The sequence below is a fragment of the Calypte anna genome, chromosome 4B (genome assembly GCF_003957555.1).
Source record: "Calypte anna isolate BGI_N300 chromosome 4B, bCalAnn1_v1.p, whole genome shotgun sequence".
Taxonomy (NCBI): domain Eukaryota; kingdom Metazoa; phylum Chordata; class Aves; order Apodiformes; family Trochilidae; genus Calypte; species Calypte anna.
Genome location: NC_044249.1, coordinates 7,233,808 through 7,257,906, shown reverse-complemented (window position 1 = coordinate 7,257,906; position 24,099 = coordinate 7,233,808). Strand labels below are relative to the sequence as shown.

Genomic DNA, 24,099 nt, shown 5'->3' with positions numbered 1-24,099 from the left:
CATACACATGAGAGCAGACTGCTGGTATCCTTGCCATCAGTTAAAAATACACTTGCAGATCACTACCTCCCAGGGACAGGCAGTGCTGTACAGGCTCTGTCTCCTCTCCCAGCAGGGAATTCCTGTCTTGCTTCAGACTGTCCAGAGACAGGAGTTTCAGTTTGCTTAGGGGAGAGGTAACTAGAGTATAAATCACATCCCCTACACTTTAAAACTGTTACATTCCAAGAAATCAACACATCACCTACCTTGAAGTGTGTATATGTGCATGTTTCTGTCCAAAAAAAAAAAAAATCAGTATATCTTCTATAAATTCAGCCTCTGCTCAAGTCAGTAGGAAATCTACCCCTGCCCTTTGTGGGTCAGTTTTTATTCTGTCCTAATTATGGCAGGTTTTTGGATTATGTGTATGTGTGTAAAATACTACATGGAATTATAAATGGTACTGTATAAATATTTTATTCTAAAAGCAAAGGATAAGTAAGCCATGCTAGGGAGCTTTTTTTTCCAAATACTTGTTTGCATAGGCACCTGAGAAGGGCCACATCCCAGATGCACTTAGATCAGTGCAGAGTTGTCAGCAAAAAAGAGGGATATGGAACATTCAAAGAAACTTGGAATTAAGTGATTTTATATTACTGTGCTGACTGTTACTTTGAAAAAAAAAAAGTTCTTTTTTTAGTTAAAAATACTTGTTCTTCCTTGAACAGTTAATGTGGTTGCTTCCCTTGCTTTTCTTGTCCTTTCTTTTATTTCTCTGAGACAACTCTGCATTTGTGCCATATGTAATTATACATACCACTTGCAGTGCAATACACTGAAAATCATTATATATCCATTTTCATTGCCAGTGTGCATAACTGCAGTTTCTTAGTAAGAATATTAACATAAGCATTGAAACTGCTTGAAGCATATTAGGCATTTGGGGTTTTTTCTAAAATATGTATGAAACCAAAAACCAGGGATGTAGTGGAGATGGATATGCACATTGTATTCTAGAAAAAGTTGGCTGGATGGGTGTTGTTTTATTCCAGGATGTGAGACCAACACAAAGAGTTTAAATGAAACTGCATTTATTATTCTGCTGAATAATGTTTTTTTATGTAATTTTTATGTTAATATTCTAGCTGCAGCAAAATATGCACAAGAGATAATTGGTAGCAACACATGCTTATTGCTTTACAGAATTATACATATTAAGAGATATTTTTTTTATGCATATCAAATTAATGTACTTAGATGCAGAAAAAAATTGAAATTCAGGATCAATGGGTTGCTTCCCTGGTTCATGAAGTGCATTCTGAGGTGCCATTTATACATCCTAGGAAATGTAAGAGAATGGGAAATGTCACAAGTAATAGCTTGTATCCCTGCTATGTTGTCCAGTTGCAAACTGGGGTCAAAATCAAATATATTGTCTTTGCTGGCAGTACCCTGTGGGACCTGTTAGCCTCACTGCATTAACAAGTTTTGCAAGAAGGGAGAGCATCCAGCCCAGATTTTGCTGCAAGTGAAAACTCTTCCCTTGTAACCCACAAACACCCAGAAAAGGTCTGTGCAGGGCACAGGGTTTCTTCTCCAGCTCTGTGGGGAGTTCCAGCACTGATGCTGAGTCCTTGCAGTTCCAGGAGCCACCCCAGGGCACAGCAGGAAAGCCACTTCTTTCCCTCAACATGTCCACAGTGGGCTCTGTGCATCCCACATCCCCTGGAAGTGTCAGGAGAGTGGCCAGAGAGGAGAACTCCCCTCAGGATGCTCAGAAATCCCCTGCACTGTCAGCACAAAGCTGACCTGGGCTTGAATGAAAGCTCCTTCAGGAGTTAGCCTTTTGTCTCAGAGGGAATTCAAATATCTGTGATGATATTCTCTTAATTGTGATCATTCGTCAGGAGGATGATATACCCAGGGGGTGAGGATATTTGTTGGGGTTTTGCTTGCACATGCTGCTTTCTCCCATTGAAGAGAGAGGGGCTAACTTTAAATACTCTGGCAACCAGAGTATGTCTGAGAGATTTTATGTTGTCAGCCCAATAAGCAAAACTGTAGTGCACACAGATGTGCAGCATGCAGTAGTGAAATTTAGTGCCTTTCTTAATGGCAAGAAATACTTGATTCAGAAGACTTACCTCAGAAAGAACTCGTGTATCCAAGACGAGTGGAGCTAAAGCTCTGGTTTTCTTGCATGTAGTGATAGATACTGTTCTTCCAGGCATGATTGTCTTTCAGGGTTGCCTCTCATTGCATTTCTCTGGCTAGACTTGGTCCAGCTTCTGACCTGCTGTATGGGGGCAAAAGGCAAAGTACACAGCAATTACAGAAATTCACTTGATCTCTGCTTCTTGGTCTAATTTGAACTTGTTTCTCTTTCAGTATTCTCTGTTCAGATGAGCTTCATGTTTTTGACTTTCCTCTTCTCTACAAGGTAATTGAATGTGTTGAATCAGAGCCTTTGAATATTTGTTGCATGGAATGTCTTTGTTTTGGGTGATGTGGTTTATGCAAATGTTCAAGGGCAGGTTTCTGAATAGGGGTGACCTCATTTTGCTATTTCATATTGTCCTTACTGCCTTTTCTCTGTTAGAGTTTCATAGGCTGAGAGAGCAGGACCTGAATTCTGTCCTTTCTTGTGTGTTAATTACAGAGTTGTTAAATCTCAATCAATCACTGCTATACCTCATCCACTGAAAAAAATGGATTTGCACAGATGTCACTGAAGGTATAATTTGCCCTGCAGACATGCTGATGACATATGAGAGAGTGAGCTCAGTTTGACTTTTTACATCTCAAGATACATTTGCTGGGCTGGCAATTCACTCTCCTCTGTACATGTCAAATGTATTACTTTTATGTGGTGATTCTTAAAAGACAGTTGTCCTGAACTAATGTTTAGTAGAGCTTTTTTTTTTTTCTTCTTTTTAAGTATCAACCATGGAGAGCAGTTTTACATTCACTTCTCAAAAAATGATACCTTGAGAAAGGTGTTGGTCAGTGGCTTTGTAACATCAGTGCAGCTGATCAGAGTATTCACCACTGTCCTCTCACTTAGGCTCAATGGAACATTTTCTGCTGAATGGGAAGTGCTGCAATACAGCAGACTCCAGACATACACTTTATATAAATTATACAATATCTGTAAGGGAGAATCACAAAGTTGCAGTATCTTAGAGCTACTTAGAGCTTCTACAGTTCCACAAGAAAATTTCTCAGTGACAAGATCATACCTCTAAAAAGCATTTTAAAGTAACTTTTGAACTTCTAGACCTAAGCTGGAAGGGAAGATCTGTCCCAGCTGTAAAATCTAAAATGCCTCAAGTAGCCACCAACTCAGACAGTAAGGTAAATGTTTAGAATCTCATAAAATGATGCCTAATTAGGACTAAAGGATGAATCATTGGTCAGCCATACTCTGTCAATTTTCTATCTTTTCTGGCCTTACTTCCAGTGTATAAATCCCCAGATGCATTTTTTTCTCTGAAGTGCAAGGTACCTCCATCTTCTAACCAGTGCTCAGAGCATAGTCTCAATACACTATCAAAACTGAGCATTTTGTTAACATAATGGGAAAAGAAATCAGAGATCAAGCTGGCTGCAGCTGTAATATAGCACGTTTGCAATAATAACCTTGGCTGGAATAAAGTTGTCTCCTACATACCATGTGTTCAGAATTTCTCTCCTTCACATGGGAGCATATTCATTAGGGAGCTGGCCACAACTGAGAAACAATTCTCCTTTAAGATAAAATCAAACACTACTCTTCATTTGTGTTTAGAATTATTTCTGTCACCAGACCTGATCAAAGTGATGTGAATGTGCATATAGATCCTCAAAGTAATATATTTGATCGATGATGTTTGAAGAAGATTTTTGCTATCAGAGGTCATTAAAACTCTTTCTTTTCTAGGGATAACTCTAGTTTCACACCAGCAGACACAGTGGCTGTCATTTTCTGTTCCACACACAAATCCCTCACCCTGGGTAAGTCAGGAGATAAGCTTTTGAGCTAAACCACAGTACCATTCATACCTAGCTGTGCTGAAAAAAAAAATGTTGTTGCTTGCTGGCTTTTCTGCTTAAATGGTTTTGGTTTTAGTGTGTCAAGTGATGCTACCAGTATGATACTAATAGCAGATAACATTCTTGCACAGAATTTACTTATTGGAGGGCAGACAATAGAGATTTTAGAGGTTATACAGTAAGACTACATTATTTATGAAAAGCTGGATTTTTCTTTCTGTTCTCATTTTGTTCTTTTTCCTAATCCAATATTGATAAAATTTCAGGTTTGTTACTGAAAATATTGTAAGGTGTGTCTACCCAGTCTGACAGTAAAATCTTATACCAAACAGCTGGGATGTGCAAGTGAAAACTCAAAGCATTCAGGGTATTCAGAAAGCAGAAATAATAGAGCATACTGTCTTTTTCTTAACATGAGCAAAATGTATGTGTTTATTTCAAGTCTGCAGATGTTTTGGATACTTCTATTTATTAGAATTCATTTATCAAAACATCATTGAGATATTTGTCACTTATGACTCCTTAGTGGTACTGAGATGTTCAGATAGAAATTCACAAAACACTACTAAATCAGTTATGCTTGCAGCCTCTTGCTGCTGCTTCATCCATTATGCTCAGCCAGTGCAATGATTAGTACTTGAATATTTTTTACTGTTTTTCAAAATGGGAAAACACGTATTTGGTAAAGCATATGTGACTGAATAAATGCCTTTTCAAGACTGTATCTGTCAAAGATAAACACAGATGGTGTCAATAACAAAGGTAAGAGCTCTGCCTGAAGCAGGGGAAGAACAAGTTGGGATTAGTTAGATGTTTTCCAAGTCAGTTTGATACAGCAAAACTCATCTCAGGGTTTTTTGCTTCAGCCAGGCCTGTGCTGCACAACTGTTAGCAAGTGCCATTGAAAGTCTGTGGGAAGTGAAGGAGTTCCTGGAAGACAAGGAAAAGGCAAACATAATGCCTCTTTTTCACAGTGGAAACCAGGAGGGGACGAGGAATTATAGATCAGTGAGTTTAACTTCATTTTGTAGAAAACTACTGAAACAAATAATTGAATAAATGATTTTAGCAGTGTAGGAAGAAGGAAGGAAATGAGTAACAGCCTTCTAGGTTTGTCCAGTATCTATCATACCAAACTAACTTAATTTCCTTTCACACAAGGTCCTGTGGGTTGCAGAGAAGTAGCAAAAGTTGTATGGCTTAAGAGCATTATGTCTTCTTTTGACATTTGCATGATGTTTTGGGATCCACAATTCAAAAATTATGTGGACTGACTGGAAAGAGATCAGAGGAGGGTGCCATGAATGATCATAGATCTCAAAAACATGACCCTGGAGGAAGGCTGAAACAACTGGGATGGTTGAGAGAGATCAGAGGAAATGCAGTCGTGGTCTTTGAATGTTTAAAATGAAAGAAAGCAAAGGAGTTATTCTTTCACAGTGGACTTTTTTTTAAAAAAAAACTTTCTTACAGTGATGATGATTTAAGATAGCAGTCAGGGAAACCTGTATAACACCTTAGCTTTGGAATATGTTGTCTATTGATGTCTTGAATTATCCTATCATTGCAGACAAGCCTCAGACAGGAATTAAATAACTAGAGTTGATCCTGCCTTGAAGCAGAACTCGGATTAAATGATAGTAGGGCTTTTTCAGCCAAGTGATCTATGAAGATGAAGTTTCAACTAATAAAAGAGCTTGTATTTAGGAGAGTTACACTTGTGTTTATAGAAAGCAATCCCACACCTAAGTCAGAATGCACTGGTGTTTGGAGGTGAACATAAACTTGGGACACAACTCTGATGCTACAGAAGAGGAGCTGGTTGTGTTTAACAGCACAAGTGTTTAAGGCTCCCCTTGCATCCCCAGTGAAAATAGTTTTGTATATGCTGTGTTAAACACTTCTGCAGCTTGCTATGATACTAAGAAAATAAGCACAAAGCTCTTTTTTCAAATCCTAGCAGGGCTTGCTGTTGTCCAGAAAAAAATGAAGACACTTCATTTCTTTTGCTTATTCTACCAGGTATCCTCATGCAGCCTTGCACACAGCTGAGTTGGATCACTTTTCTTCTGCTACAACACTATTCTTTTATATTTTATTTTCTCCTTTAGAAGAGCCTAGTTTGAGGTCCCTAGTTTGCTGGACTTTTTTGGCTTATATTTTCCCAATTCCAAAGTATTGCTCTCATTAGCACGCAGTGAGTCAAGCTTTATATTTTGCAGCTCTCTTTGCCTAGGCACACAAACATAAATACTTGGGCCTCCTTGAATTCAAGGGTTCCTGCAGCTTCTCCTTGTGCAAGGAGGCAGGACCCTGAGCTGATGATGTACACAGGAATGTTGTTAACATTCCAGCTTGCATTTATTCCCTCAGTGCAGGTGAAAGCAGAGTACTTGTGATTTGTTCTGAGGACAGTTTAATCTGCAACACAGCCTTGTCCACCCTGCTCTTAGAAGGAAAAAGAAGACTTAGGCATTTTGGCCCTTAGTCTTTTGTTGTTCTGTGACATTTCTCCTTGTCCTGAGGTGTTACTATAAAACATGCAAGCAGAACCTTCTGTTCTCCTGTAGCAGAGGGAGTTTTTCCTTCACCCTCCATCACTAAAACGCCCGAATGCACAAGCCTGGCTCAGGGTCTGGTTTCACATCCGTAGTGGAGCTCTGCTTTGTTTGTCTTTGGGTTTCCAACAGTAGTGTATAAATGACCCCCCAACACTTGTTCTTTCACTTTGAAACTGATTTCTCTCAGCTTGGCAGGTGAAACTCCAAATAGGTATGTCTGGCCCATTCCCAGGGGAGCTCAGAACGGCACTGACTAAAGTGGGAGAAGAGCTGACAGCTTTAAAGCTTTAGAAGTGGTAATAGGAGAGGCACAAGAAGACTTTTCTAAGTCACTTTCTCCCATACCATATTATGAAACCAGCTAATTCCCATGCACTGCATGCTCATGAGGCCAACTGCCACTTCCAGTGCTGAATCCATGAATAAGTGCTTGCTCTGCACAGAGATGAGTGCTGTTCCCATATGCTGGGTTTTATTTTGTAGACAGAACAGTTGACACACTTTTTGTCTCAGAGATCAGAGTGCAGGGCATGTTTGTGTAAGGACAAATTACACAGGGTGGGTGCCTTTGTGTCTCTTAGCTCAGATCACAAGCCAGTATTTCTGCATAGAGGTGGGTGCTTTGGAAAGTTTTTCAACACATATGCAGAAAAGCCAATGTATATTTGTATTTCAGTTAATTAGTGATATAAACTTGGAAGTAGCAGAGATAAATACAGTATTCACAATGCCCTCTGGCATATTCACCCACTCGGTTCTCTTTCTCTCCTTCTCCCTGCTCACATATATGCACAGGACATGTGAGCACACACATATGTGGACGTTTGATGCATGGCTTTTATTAGTGCATTTGCCATTGATTGATTAGTACTTAGTATTAGTACTTCTTCTATTGATTGATTGCAGATGAAGTGACTATTTGACCTTTAATTATGAGCCTTGCTATTGAAAATGACATTGAGCTATGGCTTCACATAATCCATCTGGAAAGCCCAACATGATGCCATTCCCTGGAGTTCATTCAGTGAAAAGAGAAGAGGCCTCAAGGAAGTGCAAAGCTATCAGTGTGGTTCACCTGGAAAAATACTGCAGAGTTGGTGTTTGTGCTTGCACAGAAGTTGTAGCCAGGTACAGAACGTTATTATAATTATGCAAAGAGTCAATTGCTAGCTAGAAGCTACAACAGTTCCAAAAGGAAAATGCAGGACTGTAAAAAAATATATTCACTTTAATTCTTTGTATTTACTGTGGAAAATTATTTTATCAGCAAAAAAATGGAGTACTGCTATCAACTTTGGCTAGCGCAAGTGCAAATGTTATTAGTGTAGGTCTGATGAACATCAGATTCATAAAATACCAAAAGAAAAATAACAATAACCCCACTTTATTATAAAAACAAGGTACTGTTTGTGATGCAGAGTGTATTTTTCCTCATTTGGATTTATCAGTGTAGCAGTTCTTTCACTATGGAATTCTTGAAGCGATTCAATCAAAGTCCCTGGGCCACAAAACATTTTCAGGAAATAACAGGAGCTAATTTTGCAAACAAAAGCGAAAGGACTGACTTTCTTATCTATTGTTTTGATTTCATTCAAATTTATTTTTAAAAATAAATTTGGCTTCTTACTGCACAAGTCTCAAACTCGTGATCTGGGCTTGAACAATTGTTAAAAGCCTCCTGTAATACACAAGTAGCTTCCCAGACAACTCAATTGTCTGTGAGGGGCTCATCAGGCTGTGGATTAATCAGCCTGTGCCTTCCCCTGAGGTCCCCAGCTGCAGGATGTGACAGAGAGCATCGTGCTCACATAGAGCTCCAGCCTGCTCACAGCTATATATAGTTTCCTCATGTTTTCTACAGATATCTCCTTACAAGATTTTTCAGAGATAAATAATATATATGCACAGCTTAAACTGCTGCTGTTTAGTAGTAGCTGGGTCTTTGCTTCATCTTTTTGGTTTTTTTTTCCTAGACCCAAACTCTGAAATGTACTAATTAAGCAAGACACTTCTTATTTTATGGTGATAATCAGCTTTCCCTTTTAGAGAGAAAAATGCCAAAATATTCAAACTTGTGTCAAGATAAAAGGTTGGTAATTCTGATTTTCTAAAAAGGAGGCATTTCTTAATAATTCTACAGTAGAGAGTAAGATGGTAAAATGGGGTGTGTTGCCTTGGGTGAGCATTCAGGCTTTGCTCTGTGCTATTTTTAAAATGTGGTGTTTTTTCTCTGCTCCTGGCAGAGAACTGTCCTCTAAGGCAATTATTCATCAAGGTACTGACTGTGGCTAGCTATAAATGTATGAATAATTCCTCTGACTTTCACATGAAGATATGGAAAATAATCTTGGTTATGTGATCTGTGGGTTTGGAAGAGTACAACTTCTTATACTGTTCCTTTTAAAATTGTCCTGTGGATGTTGAACAGGAGACATAACTGCTGGCACCATGTCATACTTCTTGGTGTTAGTAGTGCTTGAACTTGTGTATTTACTTATATATTACAAACATCTTTTAAATTTAATTTTATTGTGTCTATTGAACACCTGGGGGAGTTAATTACTTGCCCAGATGTCCAATAGAACAGTACAAGTGAAAATGATTTGGCTGCTCCTCTGCCCAGAACTGGTGGGTGCTGACCATTGGGGCAGAAGGGAAGCTGATAGGAGGAATATGCTTGATAGAATCAGTGTCTTGTGGCAGCCAATATGAGCCCCTCACTACTGCTAGAGAGTTAAAAATTCTCCCATTCCTGTCCCTGAGATCCCAGGGGGGGTTACTGGCTGCTGAAACCTTTAATGAGTTTTGATTCTGTGATTCTTGGGGCCAAAATGAATTTTTTTTTCTCTTCAGTCTTCGCTCGGCATTTGGTTGGAAGAAACAGCTAGTGATTCAGTGGGCTTTTTCCTCTGGCCTGTTATTCCCCTTCTCTTTAGAAAAAAAAAAAAAAAACAAACAAAAAAAATCTGAAGGATTTATGCTAACATGGGATGATAGGGGGAATAAGCACCTGGATCCACTGCACTTCTCTCGGGTCAGCATCTTTTTTCTCTTGTCCAACCTGAGGGCAGGTGGATCATCTTCACTAGTTCTGCAGTCTTCTAGGACCAACATTTGGTTTTTAGCAAACAATATTACCAGTCGGGTTGATACCACTTAATTGGCTTGTCTCCTTTCTCAGTAAACCCCAAACCAAGCCCAGGAACTGCTTCTATTTCTAGTGTGGCTGCCATACCAGAATATTAGCAAAACCAGATACAGAACAAAGATTTCTGTAACTGGGAACAGTTTTAAATGTCTTTTGCTTGAACTGACAGATCCACCCAAGGGCAGCTGCCATTTTGCATATGTAGGCATTTCTATAAAGCTAAGGCCACCACTGACTTGAAGGGGCTGTCCCCACAAGAAGTCAAACTCACAGTTTTGAGTGGGCCGTGGTTGCTGGGATAGTCTCTGCCTGAACTTCTCTTTTATTTTCCCTTATTAATCACGTATGTGGCTGAGAAAGCACCCCCTGTTTTTCTCCTTCAGACCAGAGCACTCTCAGGGCTGTGTTTTTGGGAAGGGAATGTGCTGGTGGGCCAGTATCAAAGTAGGAGATGGCATTGTCCAGTGTACACAGAGTACCAGATTCTCCCTTGATTTTAATCACAAGGTTCACAATATAACATCACTTATCTAGTGCAGTTTACTCAAATTTAACCTCTGTGTGATTCTAGAAAGGGAAATACTAGAATATATTAGGGAATCTCCTTTCTTCTCTGACCTGAAACATACATTTCTTTGATTAGACTCAGAATGTGGCAAGAAATTCTGTACCATCTCCCAGGGATTCCTTTTCATCTGTATACTCTGCCAGTAGTAGGTTTTTTATTAATATTTAGAAAGTTTGCCTCCAGCAGTACTAAAATGTGCATCAGAGGACAACAGTTGTTTACTGTGTTTGAACTGAAGAATCTCACCCAGGAGATCTCATTCACTTGAAGTTTACATCTCTCAATCTCCACTTGCAGAAAGAGATCGATGAATAACAATTGTCATTTCAGAGCTGCATCTCTCCAATTATTTATTTGGTTGTGTGTCTTCCTAGATGTACATGTAATTGTACCAGACACTAAAAACCAGATTGCAGGTTTTTAATGACAGCAAGCTCATATGTCTTTGTAATGAAAAAATAAAAATAAAAACACATACCCATCTGTAAAATTATAATGACTCAAGAGCCCTCCCTCCCCACCAAAACCAGTTAAAGTTAATTTATCTACTTTTAGAAACTACATTATATTCAGCAGATAGCTGACAGGTTACCCTTGGGAAGACCCACATTTGGACATGACTCAAGATTACTTTTTTTTTTGTTACCTCAAGCTGGCAGAGGCTACAAGTGTCACCCACACTAAAGCTGTTGAGTATTGAAGCTGATGCAAAGTCTCCCTGAGAGCTGCATCTACATTTGCTGTTCTCAGGGCACCTTCTGGCAGCCAGGCTCAGCTCCTGACTCCAGGCACCTCAGAACAGTGGGTGCAAAGATGTGAAAAAAAAAACAGCAGCAGCAGCAGCAAAATTTAGAAATTTCCTATTGCAGGATGGTCTTAGGAATCTGAAAAAGAGTTCCTTCTCTAAACACTGCCACAAGCACTGCGAGCACATAACCCTAGACCATAGAGTTTTAGGATAGGAAATTGTGTCCCTCAGTATTTCTAGGTAGTTAGCAGTTTTCTCAAAATGCCTTCCAAAAGACTGGAGCATTGAAGCTTTTCTGGCCTCATATCTTCTGTTGTTGGCCACAGAAAACAGATGAAGAGAGTTAGAGGAAATTTTTAGTATTCCTAGAAAATACTTTCTTCCCTATGAAAAGTGTTTTCTTGTTTTACCATTTATCATGAATGTGTGCTTTGTGTTTTCCCTTGCATCACGGGTTCAGGAGAAAAAAAGCTTTCAGAAATCTAATTAAAAGATAGTGTGAAACAGTTTGGAGCATAATCTCCATATTCTTATGTGTATGAAAAACGAACTCAAACTTAAGCAACAAACAGAGCACCAAAGTGTGAGGATCAGTTTACATTGCTGTGCCCAAATTGAAGTACCTAATTCAGGGTAAGTCACATTCAAAATATGACTTAAGGTGGTTGAATTAATTCTTCAGTTCCCTGTTAATTATCACTACGATGCTGGCAGACAGGCAGAGGTCTTTTGGAGTCTAAGGCACTGGTCTTCAGTTGTTGGTGTTAATGCTTCATTGTTAGCAAGTGGTAAGGTTGCCTGTGGTGTTCACTAAACATCAATTCCAATCTGAATGTACCCACTGAAAATCCAGAAATAGACAAACTGCATTTTTTTTTCTTCCTCTAGCTTTTACATTTTTTTTTAAATTGATATTATCAAGATGTTCTCTCTTAGTAACTGTACTTACATTGCACTTAATTATTTCTTTCTATGATGAGTATAATGAGCCAGCTACGTGAAGAACAAGGATTAGTAAAAGTATTCAAAGCATATTAGGTTTTCTTCTTTTTTTTTTTTTTTTTTTTTTTTGTTCTTGTTAAAGTTAGGGCAAAACAAGTATATTCTGTTTCATTGATTTATCTTCCTTCTTTACTTAAATATTTGACCAGTCCAGTTCCTTACCATAGTGTGGGTCTTGGGGAAATTCCTGCATCCTGGCACAGCTATACAGCCAATGTGTTTCCATACCACTGATTCGGCTCAGAGCCTTCATAGCAATTCTATGTCCAAAACATAAGTTATTGGATGTAATGCAAGGGTTTGTTGGATATTCTGGTGAGTTGTTTTTCTTTCCCAAGGAGTCTGATTACAGTGAAAATGTTTTTGAAGATTAAGGTCCATGCAGAGCTCCAAAGGGAACTAGGATACTCCTCCATTTTACAGTTTTGTTCCTGCAGCTCTTCCAGACCCCTGTAATTCTTCACCAGTCCTTTACAAAACCTCCCTTGCTAGATGTCTTTTTTTTTTCTACTTTGTGTACCTGTTTTATGCTTTCCACTGCACAGATCACTAACCTGAAACATGAAAATATACTGAAAAAATTGTCTTTTTTCCCTGAAAATATTTTAAGGCTAAGTCTTCATACAAGATGTATGGTCAGCTTTGAGTAACCCGTTCTCCCTGTGATGTGATTCCATAGTCCATTGGAGGATGGTATCTTCAGCTGAAATGAGTATACTCAGTAGTAAGCAAATGTTGGTATTGTTCTGGGTTGTCAGATACCATTCAGTTATTCCTATAACTAAAAGAAACTGGTCCTGAAGGAAGAGCATTTAACTGGAGTTCAGTGAATGCCCTGGAGAGAGCATGGGAAAAGGAAACCTGAACCAGTTTATTTGTAAAAAGCATCTTCTGTTGTGATCTGAGTATTTCATAACAGTCTGAACAAGGGGAAGAAACATCTTCTGTCCCTGGCTAGTCTTTGCCTAAGGATAAGACTTAGTGGATAAACTTGTCTCCTCAAAACTAACTGTAGCAATGTGACTCTCCTGGGCAGAAAAAGGGAATCCCTGAAGAAAGCTTTCAAAGGAGATTAGCAACAGCTTGCTGTTCTGGCACTTATCTGCATGAACAACTTTTTATTATCCTCTAAACTGGATTTTACTGAGATCTCAGCATCCTTTCCCACCATGCAGTCACTGGGCTACATGCAATACTATTCAGAAGCTTGGTGTTAAAATTTCAGGTGCTTATTTGGCACTGCCTTTGCCAGGGGTAAGCTCAGAAACCCCCTACTTCGGCAGCTCAGGGGGGTGTTATGCAATACATGCCCCTTTGCAGGACTTTTCTCAGTTGGAAAAAAAAAAAAAAAGTTATTTGACCTACTGATGTTCCCTTCACATCAGCTTCTGACAGGATCCTTCAGAGAGAAGCATGGAGAGTGTCAGAGAAGATACTGTCATACACTTGATTCATTTTGTACATTGCAATTCTGAAATTCATAGGTGAGTAGAAGGGGGAACTGAAAATCCAGAAGCTAAGGCTTTACTTCAGAGTATTTCCACTGCCTCTTTGCAAAGGGTTGATTGGCATTTTGAGTCCTGAATGCCTAGTTGTTGCAGTCCTTGTGATGACCTCTTTGTTTTGCCCCAAATCTCTTCTCCTAAGAAGAAATGCTGCAGCATTTTGTGATTTGGAATGTGTTTCAGTAATGTAAGCAATAAAGTATTAGGATAAATTGTTTGTTATGAAGACATTGAAGGTGGAAAACCTATACAGTAAAGTATATAAGTAGAGCATCTGCTTCGGTTGTGTAAAATAATGGCCTGTGTTTCTGGGGCAATAAAAATGTTCCAATAGTTCTCTGAACCCATTGCAATGTGATAGAAAACAGCAAATGATGAAACAGTGCTTTGAGCAGAGCATACACATTCAGTGAGCATAAAATAAACATATTAAAATAGAAAAAAACCCCAACCCTGATTTCCAGTACTTATTGTTTTATCACTTCCATCATGGGTATAGGATAAAAGAAAACTCTTGCTCGCTTGTTAGAAGAATAAAGCTCCTACTTGAAGTTCTTACTTGGCAGATGTCAGTTGAAAGCTCTGCTATGGAATATGCTGCAATGTCAAACTCTGTTGGGTAATTTTAGACAAATGTGTCATGTGTGACACAGAAATATGGCATGCTGTACATTAGTGATTTCCCAAGTGTTTGGATCAGGTAGTAATGTGCTGAGAAAGTGCTCTTTATCTCTCCACACTGTGTACTTGCATAGCAGTGGGGAAAGGCTTTTGGTAGAAATTACTTCAGTCAGAAAAAGAATCCATTTACAATATGTGCCTTCTAACATCTTTCAGACAATGCATTGTATTAAAGAGGCATTTTTTGATTAATGTTTTATAAACATTTTTCAGCATGACAGCTTAAAGTCCCAGTAAAATTGTAAATGCGTGCATAGTGCTCACTTCCATAAAGTCAAATGCCATCTCATAAAGTCTAGTTGGATCCTGTCAATGACAGTGACACAGAATCAGTACCTTGGAGCATTAAAATTAATTTGCTTCATTTATATTACTGCAGTGATAGCTAGATGAAAAGAGCCCTATATTTAAATTCTCTTAAAAATACCATCAAATCTTTTTAGGATTGTTTTATTATTATTATTTTACAGTTAACTAAATGTGGTGAAGTGCAGCATAATATTTTCATGGATCTTTTAGGAAGGTGACTACAAAATATGAAAGTAGCAGAGGGGAAAAGGGAAGGATGTGGGAGGTTATACTGGTTGCAGGTCTGGAGTAAAGATAAATAAGTTTCAGGTGTTGGAGTCTACTAGAGAAACAGTGGCCTTTGCCCAGGGCTGATAAAACAGCTTTGGAGCAAAACTGGAACACCCTGGAGCAATGGAGAGCAAACAGGGCTCTCCTATCCTATCCCAGACAGGAAGAGCAGCCCTCCCACTCTTCCTCACCACTGTTGGAGGTCATGGATAAACAGCTTTTTCCTTGCTAGCTCTTCCTCAGGTTTACAAAGCTCTTGTGTGAAACGGGCTGATGGAGGACACAAATGGGGAGAAAAATTAGTAATTAGTTGTTCTCCATGTCACAGCCTTAACTCACTTCTCTGGGTTGCATTGTGACTCTGATTACAGTGTCCACTGCATTTAGTGGAGTTTAGTGATTTTAGTGCAAGTACCTAAAATTTACACTTCTGTAAGAGAGCAGAATCAAGGTCTTGGGAAGCAAAGCCAAGCAGGATAGAAGCATGGGAGTAGAGAAGAGGAGGAAAGAGGAAGGAGAAAAATAGGAACAGAAAAAGAAAACAAAAGCCTCTTGCCAAAGAGCAAGGAGGAAGATGGGAACACAAGAGCAGACTGGTAGGATAAACATAACCAACCAAAGGAGAAAAGGGAAATTCAAGGTTAAAAGCTGGGAATGCCAGTGATCTTGTTTGTAAGGGATATCTGTGGGATGATCTCAGTACTTCCTCCTCCTTATGTCTGCTCCAGCTCTCTGCAGTCCTGGTCAGGTCAGGTCCTGCTTTCTCACACTGCTGGGTGCCCCATTCCCTCTTTCTTTGGAGTGGGATGGGTTACAACCCTGACTTGTGACTGTCACAGTGTTTGCTCAGCTCTGGTCCAGGAGTGGGACACATGCAAAAAGGCTGTTCAAAAGACTTTTGGCAACTCAACAGCTTGTTACACCCCTGCTTGGAGGAAAGCTGCCCAAGCTGGCACCAAACCACAGAGAAGCATTTTTTCTTTCAGTTCCGTGTCAATCAACATGAAAACCCCTAAAAGTCAGTTCAATCACCCTGAAATGCAGATAAGCATGATTAATGGCTCTGTGAAAACAAAACTAAAAAATCCTTACAGGCATTATTCTTTATATATGTGGAAGCAGCCTTAATGCTCTGCAGGGCAAGTAAATACCCTAATAATACCTGGGGGTGGGGAGAGTAAAGAGCAGCTGTGTACTTCAAGGAAACTTTTGAGCAAAGTAGCAGTCTGGGGTTTAATATATGTGATTTGATCCTATGGAAAAAATTATTTGTCTTAGTGTTGCTATAATACTCCATCAGTACTGGAAGCAATACTCTGTAAAAGATGAGGAAAAAAGGAGTTGACAGCCCAGAATAAAGATAACCATATCCATTTTGCTTAGTACTTTCATTTCTTGCCATCCATAAGGTTTAAATTCACTTTATTAGTGTTGTTAAAGTCACACCTGTTCATGTCACTGCTTTTACCCTCAGTGGTTTTGTTCTAGCTTCTCTTAGTGCTAGTTCACAATCTCACTGTAAAAAAGCATTTGAGCTTCAGCCCAGGCATTATAATGTCACTTTTCTTCCTTTGGTTGGTATTTGGTTTTCCTTTTTTAATTTTTTCCCCCAAGTGTTTTATATATTATTATTGTTATTATTATTACTACTTTTTACTTGTTACTTGTTACTTGTTTACTTGTTACTATTATTACTACTTTTTAAAGAGAGGCAAAAGTGGCTATTAAAATATTTTTTTACTAATTAGGAATTTGCATGAGCTTTATATATTTGGAAAACATTAGCAGTGATACTGATGCTTGCAGTCACTATAAAAAAGTTTACAGATTTTAAAAAATAAGTAAAACCCATGCTGCTTTGTTTAGCTTTGTGGTAAGGGTACTGACACAAGCATTTGTGACTGGAGTCTTTGGATCTGTCATGAAATATTTTCTGAGAGGGCTGCATTCTGGCAATGTTGGAATTATAAAAGTCTGCATAGAAAGGCAATGGGGCTTTTTCTTTCAATTGAACTAATGCTTATCTGAAAAAAATTCTTAGTATTTCTTCATTTCACCAGTTAGTTTTTCCTGGTAAATCACAGGAACTTTAATTGCACGTTAGTAGCTTACAGAAACCTATTGTTGTGACGTGTATTTAAACAAGCTGTGAATTAAGAACCTCTTTCCACCCATTGATCTAATTATGTTGTCACAGTAATTGTAGTATTTTATATCTATATTTGACAACTTTAATTTTCTTTTCCTAGTATACCAAAGTAGCTTTCCTCCAGAGGATTTACCTTTTAGGCTGGAATTCTTCCTCTTTTCTTTCAGAAAGTGCACAGTGATTTACAGCATGTCTCAGTCACTTTGGATCCATTCTGTTTACATCTCCACCCTCAGTTTTCTGTGTGATCCTAGGCTAGTCACTTTAGTGTTCTCTGATTCTCTGTAGGAGTCCTGGGCAGTGGTTTTGGATCTGTGGATGAAATTGCACTGCCAAAACACCAGGTACTGTCTTAGTCTTACAAACATAAATATAGCATGTTCATAGCTTGGGACTCCAGCTTTTTTTTCTGTGGTTATAGAACTGAAAAGGACCCACAGGGGTCAAGTTAAGACTTTAAAGCAGGCAATAAAAACTTTTATCTTCTTACAAAACAGTGTGATGGGCAATTGAAGTAATTGCACTACTAATGTAATACAAATGTCCATTTAATTTCTATTGAAATACTACCTATTCCCAAGCCCCAGAAATTAGTGTTAATAATAAGCACTGTGATAGGTTCATTATGTCATCGTTAAGGTAATTATAATATTGAAATTAAGCATGCAAGCCTTTTTTTATTTGATTTAATTTTTCCCTGGAAATATCCACAAAAGTAAAGGCTACTAGTTATGGACAAGATTACTTGTGGTGTAATGTGATGAAGCTAATCAAATAATGACAAGAAGTAGTGCTGTGGAAGCATGATGAGGATTTCAGTAAGTCTGGACATGTGTCAGCAATAGTGGGGCACTGCTGAACAGTAAGATTCAACAAATAATCTGTTTGATCACACAGGGAAGAAGCAACTCTTATTAGGGGGAACCTGAAAGGTTTTTGAGGATGGGAGTTTTTCCAAGGCACAAATAAAAGTCTATGTAAACAGGCCAGCTTTGGCTGATCTGAAGCATCTGCTAATGGAAGTATGAAGGGCATGTGGCATAGTTCTTCTTTTTATTATTGCTAAGAAAAGAGACACAGAGATGAACCCTGTGTGTAGTCTGCTCTGCTGCAAGACTGATGCTGGTGAAAGATTCCTAGGATAACACTGAAGATGAAGGAGAAAATAAGATTTATCCTCAAGGGGGTCCTGATGAATCCCAGCTGCTTTGGTTGGCCACTCTGCAGAGACAGAGATGGGTGCTCACACCCATGCTTTGTGGAGGATGGTGGCAAAGTTCCAAGATTGAAACAGATAATTTTGAACAAGAACAAGTTCAAAGTAAACATAATTGGCAAATTATTACTGCAAATTATTGACTCATTACTGCAAAACTGAGTCAAATTTAATTTTACATTTCACATCATCAAGTGCAAAGATTATGCAGGGAGATGTCTGATAGAATTAGCACTGCTCAGTGCAGATTCAGGCTCTTAGGAAAAATGGCCCATGTCTAGTTCTGACAGTCACTTCTAGCATCTAGCAACTTCTGTGCTCCAGCTGTTCCCTAACTCTTCATAGGCTCAGCCACTTCATATTGCTCACTCAGCTCAGCAAACCTTTCCTCTCATGCTGGATCTCTTCTGAAACACAGGTAGAGCAAAGAGTTGTTTTCTCTAACATACAGAGTACTAGACTCTCTACCATGAAGCAGTCAAAGCAGGCAAGGCTGTCATTTGGGTACTCTCCAACCAGCAGGGAGTCTGCCAGGAAAACACAACTCTCCTCTAGTGCTGAATGGGCTGAAGAAAGCCTAAAAAAAGAAGTTGGATGGAAGGAAAGCATCCAGGCAGGCTGGATGGAAAGCAGTCATGACAACACAAAATTATGTACAGTGAGATGAAGCAGTAACTAAACAGTAGAGCTCAGCAACTGAACAGCCATGCTATAGCAGGACATATTTTATATCAAGTCTTCAGCGGGACTTTGACAGCTATTAGTGTAATTTTAAAAGATCTTTTATGGCATTCCCCTACTCCTTCCTTTCTGCCACAGACTTTTCTCTGCTATATATTTCTTTGTTCGTATTCTTGCTGGTTTGATTTTATATATAAAATTTCCCAGTCTTCATTTTGTTTCTTTCTTTATTTTTGGCAGAGGGGGAGGGGGGAGTGAAATGTCAATGCAACATAAAGTGCTTTACTTTTCTCTGGAGCTGGAAGTCTGAGGTGAGAGTCTGTTTCCTGTTTTTGTGCCTGCAGGCATCCCAATGCTGAAGATTGTGTTTGCGGGTTATGAGCACCTGTCCTTAATTTCTGTCCCCTTGCTCATCTATCATCCTGCTCAGATTCTTCTTGGAAGTCTGTTGGTACCAACAATAAAATCTTGGATGGTTTCTAGGCAAAAGGTAAGATCTGCTGGTTTTGATCTATAACAGGAAGTGTGCTTGCAAGAAAAAAATACTTAAACATGTCTTAAGCTCCTCAGATTCCTCCTTGGAGATGCCATGGTTGGGACTTCTCCTGTTTCTTTACCTCCCTTAGGGCAACCATAGTCACAGTGTTTTCAAATCAAAAATGGTGAACTTTATTCCCTTTGGCTCTGAAAAGGTTTAAATCTTGAAGTAAGACCTATACAGTTAGTTCAAATTATGAATTCATTCAAATTATGAATTCAGATCATGCCCAATAGGAATGTCTCCAGCTAATTATTACAGCTTTGGATCTTCCCAGTGGAGAAGTGATAAAGATCTGTCCACTGGCATGGGAGCTGGGGAAATCAGGTAAATGAAGGCACGTTCTGAATTGAACTGAAACAGAATGAAAAGTTTTCATTCTTTTTTTTCCTTGGGTCACCCTTTATAATAGCAAGAAGTCTACAGGAGTCTGATGCATGACATTTCATGGCCAAATTATGACATGGGATAGCTTGTAGGTAGCCTATAACGTAGAGGTTTTTGTATTGACATCACTGATTCAAATTCTGCTTGTTTTACTACAAATGGAAGCTGTTGGCATCTGACAGACATTTAGTTACCTATATGAAATGATTACAATGGTTTTAGGTTCTCAGAACAGTAGTAAGTAACTCACAGAAAGCTATTCCATACAACTGATTTAAATGCTGTCTGTAATGGTCTGAGATACCAGGGATCAAGAAGCTGTGGCAACTGAAAGCAGCCTTTGAGAGCCATTTTAGGTGAAGGTTGAGATCTAATGTGGGAAGCCCAGCACAACCAGTACCCCACACTCTTCACTTGTCTGTGTACACGTTTTTGTATCATAACTCCCATGTTTCCAACTTCCAGCAAAACCCAACAGGCTGCCATTTTATCAGCTTCACTCCACTGTGCTAACTACAACTCTAAAATTCCCCAAGTGAGTGGTTTTTATGTGGCTCCACTTTTGGTTACCTGAATTGTAGAAATCAGGAAGACTGAGTCCAAAAAAATCATCTCTTGCTAAGATGTATTTATCATAGCGTGTGAAAATGGAAATTTGAGAATCCTGTAATTTCTCCATCTCTCTGAAAGTCACTTTTTAAATCAGAAATTATCAGCAGGCGTTACAGGTTGTGTAAAGAAAATTCTGTGCTGTTCCCACAGCAAGATAACCTAAAGTTGACACTGCTGGTGACAGAATGATCCCTGCCATGCTGGCTTCTCTTCAGCATCTTATTGATCTCTGCTGCCAAGACCAGGAGTGGGGCTGGAGCTCATCCAGACTGCCCTGATCCTCAGGGGCCATAATGGCCTTTAGGGACTGCTGCCAGTTGCTGCAAGGTAACACAGCCCTTAAACAGGGCATCAGGAAAGTCAGCCAGTCCTGGAGAGATTTACAGTTCACCAGCAGTAGTTTCTTATTCATTAAGCATCAAATAAACCTCCTGTGCTTAATCAGACTGTAGAGTCACTTTGGAGGATTGTTGTTCTGTTGCAGCAGTTTCTTCAGTTGCTCTTGTGTATTATTCACAAATGTTATTTTAATTACTCCTTGAAAAAAATCAATGAGGTTGGATCTGGTACGGTTGCAATAAGTATAATAGAAATGAATGCTGTGACTGGATAATGGCCTCCTGCTTTGAAAATAAACATGTCATCATCACCCTTGATGTTTATTTTCTATAAGCACCTTGGCTTCATTTTGGCATCTCTCTTGCAGGAGGAGACGGGTATCCAGTCACAGTACTCAACTGCAGTGACATTCTTACTTAATTATGATAGTACAAGTGATCTGCTTGTATGAAATTGAATTTAAATATTTAGAGGTTCATCTACTCTAAGGTATTTCTAGTTTGTAAATATGGCAGCAGAATGTGCCAAACTACAAAGTTAAAAAATTGTTTCCCTCAACAAAATGTAGAATGATGTCTCTCTCCAAAGTCTCTTGCTGAATAATATCCAAAAGACTAATCTCTAATGGCTAGATTTAACAATAGCTAAATGCTGGTGTTTCTAAGGAGAATATAGCCTATTTATTTTTAAAGGTTTGTATTTTTTTCAAGGGTTTACATTTGTGCTGCCGTGTTTTTCAAGCAGTGCTTACAAGCTGTAAATGTACAATATTAAAGGTTAATATCTACAATAGGAAGGCCCATCAGAGATCTCTCAGGCTGAAAATTGTTTGTTTAGTCAACCCCCCCAGAAATGCTAAGACTGGCAGGCAAGTGCCAGTCTGTCAGGACACTATCCCCCAAAAGGCTGAGGGAAACAGAGGTTCAGAATTGCAGGACTTTGCAAATTTGGCCAGTTGGTTCCACACAAGACAAGACTGAGCTATTTTCTTGCAGAGCACACCAACCAGCATCCCTCCCGGTGTGGACTGGGGCAGCTGAGAACTGGGCATGTTCTGAGGCTGTCGTGTTTGCCTCCTGAGTTAGAGAGGTTCACACACTGAATAAATAGCTCAGCTAACATAACTGGCCAGACCTAAGGGGAACAGAGTTGGGCCTTGCCACCAAATAAAGGCATGTGGTTTCTCTGCTCGGTAAAAGCAGAGAGCTACAGAGATGTCAGGTGTCCCCTGGCCTAAGGTCCCCTCTGGATGGATGGACTTTGGCTTATTTTCACCTTTTCTCAGAAAGGAAGGTGTAAGGTTTGGAGGTGTGTGACATCCCCCACTGCAGGAGTGACGTGACTACAAGCAGGCTTTGAGACATGTGGAAGCAGCCCCCGGGGGACAGAGGTGTTGACAGAAGTTTTCTTCACACCCTTTCCCTAAGGAGGTCAGAAGGTCTTTTGTCTGTGCCACAAGTGGCTTCCTGAGTGGGGTCCCAACAATTGCCTCCTTAAAGGACAGGGCAACCATATATATTCCTTGTGGTTCCTCTGGCATGGGCTATGGAGGATAAAAAGATGATGACAAAACCCAGAGCTGGGTGCTAACACCTCACTCAGCCTTGTGGAAGTGCACGCAGTGTTTTGTTGCCCCTCATAAACCAAAATCTTATCTTGTGCTGGTGGTTGTGTTTGAAGAACAGAGAAAAGTGACTCATTTGTTTACTATCTGCAGGCACTGAAGTTAACCAGGCAGCCCAAAGCACCAGTGAAGGTCTGATGATGGAGATGGCTGTGTCGCAGTGAATGTATATATGTACTATACTGTGAGACAGATGGATATTTGTGAATGTTGCTTCGGTGCATATTTTATTTTTATATATACATATATATATATATATAAAAGATACCTGTTAAGTGCCTTACAGATGCATTCTTGGCAGAAGCATTGTTTCCAGAAGCCACTTTGTTGGTTACTGCAAGAGGTTGTACAGTATTTTGGAGTCCTTTAGTTTTTATTTTTCTAGCAGAGTGAGTGGCCATGACTCACAGCTGGTTCTTCCATTGCCCCTGCTTTGAAGCCAGGGTGCAGCAGCTGTAAGTCTCTGTTTTAAAGTAGCCAAAATGACCAGAAGCCTACCCCACTGCTGGCTTACCCTGGGGAAGAGCTTTCTGAAGGTTTGGTTTTGTGTGTTTTTTTTTCCAAGATTGACTTGAATTTCTGTGTGACTCTGTTACACTCCATAGTCATATGACTGTGACATGCCTTTTTCTTCTGAGTTTGTGTATACTCAGCATGGGGCCATCCATTGGATAGAAGCTGAGAAGCATGAATTATTTGCATTTTGTTGACACAGTTGTCTAGACATTCCTTCAAAGTTAATGGTTTCTCAAGAAAATTCTTTCAATTCCATTGTATGATATTGTGCCATTGTATATCTTAAATGCCTCATAAGCTTCTTCAAAGAAATGGTCTGGTGCTTGGGTTATGAGTGAAGTATTTGTGTTTGCAGCTAGGAGATCTTTTATCATTTACCCCTGAAGAACACAAATTTTTGTTTTCCTTTTTTCTTTTCCTTCCCCTGCTACAATGCACAGAGATCTGCAGTGACAGAACTTAGGATGCTAATGCTGAAAGAGAGCCTTCACTGTAGTAAGCCAAGCTATGTTTTCTGTATTGCTGCATTGGTAAAGAATAATAGCTTGTGAGGACAAGAAAGTTTATGATTTTTTTTTCCAATTAAAAGTAGATCCTCACAGAAACAGGTATGCTAATTTGACAATCAGCCACAACTTTTTTAAAAAAATGAAATGTTACACTTTTTGATAAACTCATATAAAAAATAATACAAAAAAAACTATTTCTAAGAGGAGCATTAAAGAGAAAGGAGCACAGGCATATATTTAAACATACAGCCAGTACCACATCTTTTCTGGGAGATGATTTCAGAAGCATACTCTGGTCCAGCTCTGAGGTGTATGCATATACAAAAACTGTTCAGGCAGTTGTGCATTAAAACATTAAAAGGAATGAAAGAAAACAGGTCAAACTGGGATTGATATAAATATAGAAGTTTCATGTGTGTCATAGTTAACATTGCAGTTAATAGTGCAGCTGAGTGCAAACAACTGGGAGCACATCTTCACCAGGTGTAAATTATGACAGCTCTGATAAGGCTGTAGCCATTTGGGCAAGATAAAGATCTTTGGTGTGACAATAGGCATGTGAAATTCATATCCTTTTGCCTTAGTGAAAAAAACTGTGTTGGGTTTACCAAGTCTGTTATTCCTAGTCCATTATTCCTGTGAACAGCAGAAAAGTAATCTGGTACCAATCACTGGTGCTTTACCTGATGGTCAACCAGGGCAAAACCATCTCTGTTGCCAGC

General features: G+C 39.3%; 1 protein-coding gene across 1 annotated transcript in view; it reads left to right on the top strand.

Moving 5' to 3' along the window:
* Nucleotides 1-23,556, top strand: part of LOC103534824 (sodium/bile acid cotransporter 7) — a 45,673-nt gene extending 22,117 nt beyond the window's left edge. Inside the window, exons 4-7 of the mRNA XM_030450825.1 lie at nucleotides 2,371-2,422; nucleotides 3,902-3,975; nucleotides 19,197-19,342; nucleotides 22,446-23,556. Of these exons, the coding sequence (XP_030306685.1) occupies nucleotides 2,371-2,422; nucleotides 3,902-3,975; nucleotides 19,197-19,342; nucleotides 22,446-22,490 (317 nt within the window). The 3' untranslated portion in view covers nucleotides 22,491-23,556. The remainder of the gene's footprint in view (nucleotides 1-2,370; nucleotides 2,423-3,901; nucleotides 3,976-19,196; nucleotides 19,343-22,445) is intronic.
* The last annotated feature ends 543 nt before the right edge of the window (nucleotides 23,557-24,099 follow it).